This window comes from Apteryx mantelli, chromosome 1 (genome assembly GCF_036417845.1).
Source record: "Apteryx mantelli isolate bAptMan1 chromosome 1, bAptMan1.hap1, whole genome shotgun sequence".
Lineage (NCBI taxonomy): Eukaryota > Metazoa > Chordata > Aves > Apterygiformes > Apterygidae > Apteryx > Apteryx mantelli.
Genome location: NC_089978.1, coordinates 152650418 through 152660259, shown reverse-complemented (window position 1 = coordinate 152660259; position 9842 = coordinate 152650418). Strand labels below are relative to the sequence as shown.

At 54.4% G+C, this 9842-nt stretch overlaps 1 protein-coding gene across 1 annotated transcript; it reads right to left on the bottom strand.

Moving 5' to 3' along the window:
* Positions 1 to 3567: 3567 nt before the first annotated feature.
* TMEM121B (transmembrane protein 121B) lies at positions 3568 to 4749 on the bottom strand. Its single transcript, XM_067295070.1, has one exon. The coding sequence runs from the start codon at positions 4747 to 4749 to the stop codon at positions 3568 to 3570; it is 1182 nt and encodes a 393-aa protein (XP_067151171.1).
* Positions 4750 to 9842: the final 5093 nt, after the last annotated feature.

Genomic DNA, 9842 nt, shown 5'->3' with positions numbered 1-9842 from the left:
TTTATCTTGGAGTATGCAAATAATTGTCATCTTGATGATCCAGTTCATAAAATTCCTTTTATTTTACAGCAGCTAACACTTAAATCTGATTTTTTCTTTTTTTTTCCTGTGAGCCCTTTTCAAGTGGCATGTATTTCTGTAAATGATTTGAATAGGAAGCTCAGGAGTGTCATCTAAACTTTTTTTTGCATTAGTCACTTCCATCTCAAAAAATTCCCTTAGTGTTACAGCTTTCAGAATTTACTTTCATTAGAACAAGTTTAAGCTTGAGGAATATCTGGACACTTTAGCAATCCAACATGAGGAGGGACAGAGAACTTTAATGCATCTGTTGGTCTCTTGTTGAACTATTGAATATTACATTCAGACTTGAAAAAAAAAAAAAGGAGCAAAATCAGTCACAAGTTTCTAATTTTATTTTAACAATCTTGCTTTTTAAAAAATACAAGTTCTGATTCATGCCGCAGGGATGCCAGCGTCCATTGGCCACAGGCCTTCTCTCTCATTTCGGTTTATCCTCCTGGGAGTTGTCATCCTTTTGTCAGGCTAGCAAACAGTTTCTTAGGAGAGAGCAATAAAATGTGAAATAGCTGAATTCTGTTACAAGGCTCTAAGGGGCATATGTCTTAATATGGCACAACTTGGTTTAGCAAGGTATTACTGACCTGGGCCAGTAATTTAATGTTGGGCAGAATGTATGGCAAGTGTGAAAGGTGCATTGACTGTGAGGTGGTGTTGGCACTGTAGTGGCACCACTACCACTTCTGCAGACAGATCTATCATGGGGCAGAAAGGTGTAAAAGGAAGTGAGAGTTCAGTTACCAAAGAGAAGGGAATTGAAAAGGTGGAGCAGACTTACAAACAAGAAATTAAAGAGCTCTAAATGTCTCTCTGTAGTAAGTAATTTAAGTGGTGGCAGAGCTGCCCTTCTAGTTACAAGGGGACTTCTGTACAGTCAACTGCTAAGAGAACTTTAAACTCTTGAAGTAGCACATTTATTAATATTTACTTAACCTAGTACCAGAAACCACAAAATGACTCCATGAACTTTTCTACAAGGGAATTTTATACAGCAGAAACTTTATTTTGAAGTGTCATCTGTCCAGGGCAATTTTCAGATTAAAGGACAAATTTGAACTTCACTATTAATGCAGTCAATGGTTTGAGTATGCCATGGCTAGATAAATTTCCGGTATGCCATTTTTGTGTTAATGTTTTAAATGGAAAAAGGCACTCACTGTTGAAACAGCAGCTTTGTTATGTTGTTTGGAGCAGTACTGAAGTTAAGACTTGTTAAACAATTCTGCTGTGATTCTTCTAGTGTCTCAACTATGCTTATGCTTCAGTGCATTAGGGATGTCATTATACTCCCCTTGGTGCTATCATGAACTTAACCACAGGAGCAGCAAAACTTTGTTGTGGGTGCTATAGTTGATTAAAAAAATACTTGCCAAAAAGAAAGCAAGCGGGAGAGGGAAACTTTGACTAAAGCATGGGCTATTCTTGGATTCAGGTACCATCTCGTTCTCTCTTGAACAGTACCCAAGTTCTTTCTGAGCTTTTACTGTCTTTTTTAATGCTGAAAAAGGGAGGCGCAAAGGAGCAAATCTCTGTACAAGCACAATCTACCAGCTATTTCATCCCCTTTGGCCAGGAAATTAGCATCCCCTAGACACATCTCACATCACATAAGAAAAGTTCACAGTACTTAGTTTTACAATCACAGTTACTCACAGCACCAAGATTGTCCAGACAAAAGAAGTTACTGAAAAGAAGGCCACTGGCCAAAATTCACACAACTGCCCCTGAAAGGGCTCAGATTAAAAATAAAGCACTGGTGGGAAAGTTCAGTCTGGTCTTTGCTAGCTCTTCCTTGGGCTTGGGGAGAGCAGCGGGTCCCCCCACCTAGCCGCAGCTCTGAACGGACCAGTGCTGTGGACCCATCTTGCGTAGCCCCTCGACGCTGGTCGGCCGCCCAAGGGCAGGGGGAGGAGAGCCCCATGGCACCACCGTTCTGCCTGTGGGAGTTGGAAGTTATCAGACTGTAAACATTTTGTTGTAGCAGTATGTTAGAGCAGGTGGTGGATCCTGCCCTGTGAAAGGGGAGGTGCATGGGGAGGAAAGGCCTGGGCTGCGCCTGTGGGCCTGCTCTTGCCTCTGGGTAGTAGGCGATGGCACTTTATTTCCCCTTCCCATCAGGACGGCTTAAGAAACGGCTCTGGACGGGAAACTGTGACATGTTTTCAATGAATACAGTCCTGCCCAGGTAACAAAATATAAACCTGTGAGGGGCAAAGTCCTTTTTCTGTGCCTGACCTTCATGCTCCTGCTTTTATTTGACTGCTTTCAGGAACAGCTATAGACAGACAAAGGAGCAGGCCTTAACCCACACTGAACATTCATGGAGCATAAAACCAAAGATAACAGTGTTTCTACGAGAGGTTACTTTACAACTAACTTTTTTCCCCACCCACCCTTAACCACATGCGTGCAGAGGACAGGGTGCTGGTGTGTGGGCTTTCCCCAAGGTGCCTGAGCCGTAGCCTGGGCACCTGCAACACAGGGACTCAGGTAGCACTTTGCTTTCTGTGCAGAGAAGTGAGGTGCACAGGGCCCACTCCGAGCAGCACCCAGATCCTCTGCCCTGCTGTTTGAGAGGGGAATGATTTGCTGACTTAGCCCCTTCTGGCTCTAGCAAACACATGGGGAGAGGGGCTGGAGAAAATCTTTCCAGCCTGCCCAGCCTCTGTGAAGGGAGCCCATGTGCTCTGCATAAAAGAAAACCAACACTGATCCAGTAAACATGCATATTCACAGAGAAATGAGAGCCCCAGCAAGTGGGTGCTGCTGTCTGAAGTGAGCAGTAGGCTGCTGTAAACCCTGTTCTCACCAGAATTCAGTGTCTCAGTGGTGATGAAATGGGGTCTGAGCCCCCGGATTAATGTCTGTTTCAAATTCATGTGTTTCTTTATCGTGTGAAGTCAATGTAAGATGCAAAAGGTTGAAGCACAGAGGTAGACGTTTTTGTCAAGGAGAAAGTGGCTTCTAGGCTCACAATGGCCGGGGGCCAGCTGACTTCCAGAAGTCCCCAGTTGGTCCTCAAAGACCCTCTTCAGCTCTGCTTGTTGGAAAACAGAGGTGACAGCTTTGCAAGCCCTAATGAATCCAAAGCGTGCTTCCTTCTGTCCTGCACGCACCCCAAAGGCAGGTCTCTGCTGTTCAGACCCTTTTCACATCTCATCGTGATGTTGAAGTAAGGGAAAAATCCACTGGTCCCGGTTGCTTAGGGGGAGAAAACAGAAAAGGAAACCTTCACGGTGACAAAGCAACACGGTGGCCTAGCAGGCAGTGAAGGAGAAGGAGTTGGATCTTCCCAACAGTGAGAAGGGGCAAAAGCACTGGAGAAAAACTCGCTGCCAAGGGCAGGTGCGTTTTCAGGGGTGGGGGACGAGCTCTGCTGAAGCCGGGTTCGCGCCCAGCTCCCTCCCTCGGTTTGGCCGCGGGCAGGAGCGCGGGGTCGGCCCCCCGGGCGCCGCGGCGGGGGGACCAGAGCCGAAAGGCGGCGACTCAGCCCTGCGCCGTGACCGCCAGCGCGTTGACATAGCCGTGGGGGCCCACGTCGGCCTCGGAGAGGCCGTGGGGCAGTGGCGCGGCGGCGGCGGGCGCGGGGGCCGCGCCGTACTTGGCGGCCGGCGTGGCGGCGGCGGCGGCGGCGGCGGCGGCGGCGGCGGGGCGCAGGAGGCAGCAGGTCTCCAGGGCCTCCAGGCCGCGGCAGGCGAGGAAGAAGAGGTTTTTGAGCATGAAGAGGGAGAGCGGCTGCTGGTAGCGCAGGAGCAGGAGGCAGCGCAGCGCCAGGAGCGGCGCGTCCAGCAGCCCGGCGGGCAGCAGGAGGTGCAGGGCGAGGCGGGCGGCGCCGGGGGGGCGGGCGGCGCTGAGCTCGTACAGCCACAGCACCGGCGAGGCCAGGCAGAGGAAGTAGACGGCGATGAGGAGGTAGCGCAGCGGCGCCGGCAGCGGCGCCGGCCGCCCGGGCTGCAGCACCAGCTCCAGCAGGGAGAAGCTGTCCAGCAGGTCGAGGCAGGTGGCGAGGAAGGCGGCGGCGGCGCGGTGCTGCGGCGGCGGCTGCGGCGGCAGCAGCAGCTGCCCGGCGCCCTCGGTGCCGATGGCCCGCAGCAGGCAGTAGAGCAGCGGCGCCGAGAGCGCCAGGGTGATGCGGAAGCCGGTGGTGCCCAGGGGCAGGCGCAGCTCGATCAGCTCCAGGATGGAGGTGCCCAGGATCAGCGCCGCCTTGGGCGTGAAGGCGATGGAGTAGATGAGCCAGGCGAGGTGCGCGTAGGCGAAGTCGCCGCCGCGGGGGGGGCCGCCGCCGCCGCGGGGGGGGCCGCCGCCGCCGCCGCGGCCCCCGGGCGGCCCGTGCAGCAGCAGCGGGTGCGGCGGCGGCGGCCCCGGCGGCGGCGGCGGCGGCGGCCGCTCCCGGCGGCGCGCCCGGCTGTTGCGGCAGAAGAAGATGCCCCAGCCGGCGGCCAGCACCAGGTCGGTGGCGATCCAGCTGCACCAGTAGAGGTCGGTGACGGCGATCAGGTAGAGGTCCAGCAGCGCGCCCTGCCCCAGCAGCAGCACCAGGGACAGCGCCTTGAAGCCCCAGCGCCGCCCGCCCGCCCCGCGGGGCCCCGGCAGCGCCCCGCCGCCCGCCGCGCCGCCCGCCGCGCCGCCCGCCGCCGCCGCCCCGTACAGCTCCGCCGCCGTCATGCTGCGGCCCGGGCTGCCGCCGCCGCCGCCGCCGCCGCCGCTGCTGCCGCTGCTGCCGCTGCTGCTGGGGAGCGGCGAGGCGGCGGGCGGCGGGGCGGCGGGCGGCGGCACCAGGGGCTTACTGATGCTGATGCTGTCCTCTTCCTCCTCCTCCTCCTCCTCCTCCTCCTCGGTGCTGCTGCCGCTGCTGCGGGGGCGGCGGGCCCGGGCCGAGCCCGAGCTCGACCCCGAGCCCCGCCGGCTGCCGCCGCTGCTGGAGCCGCCCGGGAAGAGGGGCTGCCGGTCGGCGGCGTGCGGCGGCGGCGGCGGCGGCGGCGGCGGCGGCTGGAAGGAGCCCGAGGAGGAGGAGACCGAGCGCTGGTTGGAGGCAGCGCGGTGCATGGTCCTCCCCGGCCCCCGAGCCGGCGTGCCGGGCCCGACGGCCGCGCCGCGGCCCCGGCCCGCCCCCGGCCCGCCCTCCCCACGCCCCGCGCCGCCGCACCGGCACCGGCACCGGCAGCGGCGGCGGCGGCAGCGGCGGCGGCGGCGCGGAGCCCCCGAGCGGCGGCGGCGGCGGGAGGCCGCGGGCGGCGGGAGCCGCAGCCGGTGCCGGAGCGGGCGCTTGCGTCGGCGGTGGGTGGGCTGGGGGTGGCGGAGCAGAGAGGCTGTGCAGGCGGGAGGAGGAGGAGGAGGGGGAGGGGGAGGAAGGCTCCCTCCCCCCCCCCGAGGCTGCGGTGGGGCGGGCCGCGGGAGCGCCCTGGGAGCCGTATCCGGGGGGGCACAGCCCAGCTGGCGCCTGCCCCCCAAATCTCCCTGTGAACGGAGTCGCCCGGGCCGGGTGTGTGGACCCCACGCTGGTGGGGGGGCGAGGGGGTTGGTGCCCCCAGCACCAGCCCGGGGCAGGGGTTTGGGGGGGGGGGGGGGTCCTTCCATGCCATGCCATCAGCTCCAAAAATTGCAGCATAGTACCGAAGCTCCCACATGTAGCAAGTGCCCCTCCACCCACACATAAACATATACAGGCTTCTACATCTGTGACTACAGAAATCAGAAGTGCTTTAACAACATCTATGTCCCCAGATCTCTCTAGGCCAACCAAGAGGAGGGCAGAGGCCTGGCACTGGATCTGTGGTGAAGCGCTAGCTTGCGCCCCCACCCCCACCCCATCCATGGCACTGGACATTCAGCTGCCCATACTTATGATTTGGTGTAAGTAATTGCACATCAAAGTAAGTGGTATTTACCCCATAGATTTCCTGAGTTCAGCCAAGCCATGTGCTGAGTGCTTTGCCCAACTGGCTTTTGTGGGAGAGTTGCTTTAAATTGATGCAAATAGCACTAAGGTTCCTACCTCTGCTGAAATCACTGCTCTGGGCCTTTACTGGACCACCAGTAATGTCTGGAAAGTGGGGCAGCTGGCTGGAGCCCTCTCAGCACCAGCAATGATGCCTGGACAGGTCATGTCTCAAAGTGGTTTGGTGCTCAGCAGCCGCAGCACCTCCATCCCTAAGTGCACCCATCAGTGATAAGCCCAATGCTGCCTGTATATGAAGCAAAGCCTACTACATAAGTTGCATCTGAAAAAGTCTGTATAAATTACACCTGCTGCTAAAGATCCAAAATAATGAGACGTTTGAGGGTGTATACTAATCAACACATGGGGCTGAGCAAGCCCCAGCTGTTGAGTACTGAGAAAGGCCATCCACAAAGGCAGTGACAACAGTCTAATACACAAGCACTGGTGCAGCCTCCCTGGGGAGGCCTGTGTCGGTAAATGCCCGTGGATGCTCCTGACAACAAGCAGAAATCAGTCTGGGGGTACCAGGAGGCTTCATGCTGAAACCTGAAACAAAGAAATAATTGAGGAGGGGAAGGGAGGAGCTTAGGGGTGGGCTGGCGTGTAAGGACTTCTTTAGGCACATAGCAATGATCAAGTGGAAAAGCAGGGGAAGAAGAAGAGTCACAGCAAAAGTATTAGTCTGTTAATGGAGATCAGAGTGAGGGCACAGAAAAATCTATTTTCTAAAAGCATGGTCAAAACAGCAAAAAAGGGCAAGATAAGAGGAGACCATGCAGACTTTAATCTAGTTACTTGGGTACCACAATACTGAAGTGGTACAACTCCTAAATCATGCTAGCAGCCCACAGGCATTCCCATGGTCTCCCATGCTAGTTGTCATCCTGCTTTAAAGCCCATGCTACTGCATCTTTGCTGCTACTGCCTGCATGGCTGGGTTAAAGCTAGGAGTGGGACGTGTTTTCTGCTACACTCACATTGTGTTTCAGTGCTTAGCTACACTTGTCAAGGTTCAATGTGGCACCAGCTCCATTTGTATTATTTATTGCATTCCTCTAACCCTCCCCTTATCATGATACGTAGCATTAGATGGGACTGATCATGTGTGCACTGTCTTGCTGTTTAAGAAGCCTTTCTCTCTAGTTCCACACTCTAATTAGCGAATAAAAATATTTCAATTTAAGGTCAGTCACTACAGCATGTCAAAAGAAACCTGATGCAAAATGGTCATGACACCTACAAAGATGCTCACAGAGGGACCAGGATGCAGTGGGAGGGACCACTAGCCTTGTAACTGTGACAAGTGTGACCAGTGGTCACAAGTTTAAAATCAGGTGAGTCCCAAGAGGTCTGTCACCATTCATTTGCCAGCACATGTCTGCTTGGCAGTGTGGGGCTGAGGCTCTCTCCTGGCAGGCTCCAGAGAGTGCCGTGCAGTGATGCCCTGTATTTGGCTTGGCGGGCCCCTGCCAAGGTGCATGGCTTGGGCATCACAGCTCCAGCATTGCCTCTGCTGTGCTGCCAGAGGCCCGTGACTGTCCTCTTCCCCTGGCAGCTCCTGGCTCTCCGCATCCCATATCAATGCCTCAGCGGTGTTTCCGCAATGCTACTTTCATAGTGACACAGGCCACGCTCTTCCCTTCTCATTGCCAGTGTGTAGTGCCAGCCCACAGCCACCCAGCACATGAAAACTGCTAACTTTTAAGTGACAGAAGCAATATAATACCACTTTCTGCTGAGCTGACGATGCCCAAGGTCATTCAAGATGCAAAAAAACAGTGAGCAGTGAACCACCACTCCTTTCCTTACCAAATACACTATGAGGAATTTGCTTTGCTCTTGAGGCCTTTCAAGGTGTGTGGACTGTTTCAGAGACAAAAGCCCTGCGCCCGGGCTCTGCTGCTGAGTGCTGATGTTCAGCTTGCCAGGTCCTCTCTCTTTGATACAAAATACAGACTTGCCTGCCAAAGAAGAAAACTATGTCCAAAGAATTTCTTGGATTATAATTTTTGTACAACTGGACAAACAGGCTGTTTAGGGCTCTTTTGGGTATTCACAGTTATATGAGGAGGATGAGTCGCAAGACTATGGCCAAAGAGGATGTCCGTTGTCCGCATTGCTGTTTCAGGTTCAAACACGGCCTAGAGACCCTTTTCTTTGGCTGAGGTCAGGCGTTTGCCTGATGCCCCCACAATTCAGTCAGCTCAGCATGGCTGTGGGTCAGTCTGAGCAGAAACAAGGAGCTGCGAATAATATGGGCTGTGCCTCAGTCATTTGGTTTCCCCATAAAGGCTAGGTTAGATGGCAGTGAAAATGCGTGATCTAGGGTAGAGGGTAAAATCACACTCTTCTGTACTGGATCCTGGACTTAATGGGGGGGGGGGGTCCTTCTCAGGGTAAGCCAACATTTGTGTCACTGACATCATTAACATGACAGAGACTGGTCAGTCCTGAGGACTGGCTAAATCAGTCTTGCTTCTAACTCATTTACCCGTTCCACTTCAAAACTGCAAGAAAAGTTTTCAAGTTCTGTGACAGGACCTAGAGTGAAAACAGAGCGTCCATTTGGGCCCCTCGGGGCAACAGTCTTCACACAAGGAGGGCTGCTTCCTGCGCTACCTGGGCCACAGGCAGTGCTTCCTTTGCCCTCCTATCTCTCCTACGGGTTTGCTGGGCAATGTGCTTCCTTGTGCATGGGCGCCGTAGGACATGTTGCTTTAGCTGCCCTGGAAGTCTGCTCACGTCTCCTCTGCTTTCAGGCTAGAGGCTCATTTCACAGACATTCGGCTGTGTTTCTTGGTGGACTGGACTCTGTCCCCCCCGCTGGGGTAAGTGTAATTGGACGGGGTTCCCAGGGCTTCAGGAGGGATGAGTTGTCTCACTGCCGACCCTGCAGCTGGCCTGCCCTCCTGGGGAAAACGGACTCTGACGTGCCAGCCAGGTGAAGCAGCAAAGGCAGCCCGGGGGGAAAGTGTGGTAAGTGAGGCACCTGGGGAGGAAATGGGTGCTAAGTGGGTCTGCCTGGGTTAGCACCTTGCTGCCTCCAGGAATATGGTGCTGCTGGGCTGGGACTGGGTGAGCAGGGCAAGAGGAGCTGCATGGAAATATTTCTCCAGAGATGGTAGGAGTGCTGCAGAGGAGGTCCTTATGTTGGAGGTAACTGGGGAGGGGATCCTGTGGCCTTTGGGCAAGGGGAGCTATGCATAGGGGGTGGGGGTGAGCACTGGGATGGAGAGCAGGAGCCAAAGGCTTCCTTTGGCTGAGCATGGGCTTTTGGAGCTAATGTTCCTCCAGGCCTGCTGAACACCATGGGGAAAACAAAACCCAAACAAACAGGTGAGAATAAGAAAAGAGTCTGTTTATGTGGAAGGAAGTAGAAATTGTATCTGTACTTTAAAATGGGGTGGGGGGAGAAATGTCTTCTGCTTGAGAAAGCACTCGAGAGCTTTTTGTAGCATGCTGTAGGATGAGATATGACAAGCTGATGTCTCCCATGTGATCCAGTTATTTAATGCAATATGCAGTCCTCGGAGGTGTTAGTGCTTAAGTTACCATTAAAACAATAAAAGGCTAAACTATAGATAGCTTCTACTCTGCAGCAGCTCCAAAGCTATTTTTCTGGCCTTGTTATATATTTATTTGTGTGTATGTGCATATATTTAAAAGCTAGCAGTAGACAACAGGGTTTTATGAAATAGTCATAGCGACTACCTAAAATACTACCATTTCTAGTTTTCCTTACTAGTGGAGACAAGTAGAGTGTCCTCAAAAATACTAGGGGAAAGGCAAACATTCTTGCGGGCAGAACTCAAGAGGA

Coding starts and splice junctions, on each gene's coding strand:
- TMEM121B (XM_067295070.1), bottom strand. CDS start 4,749: ATGACGGCGGCGGAGCTGTACGGGGCGGCGGCGGCGGGCGGCGCGGCG.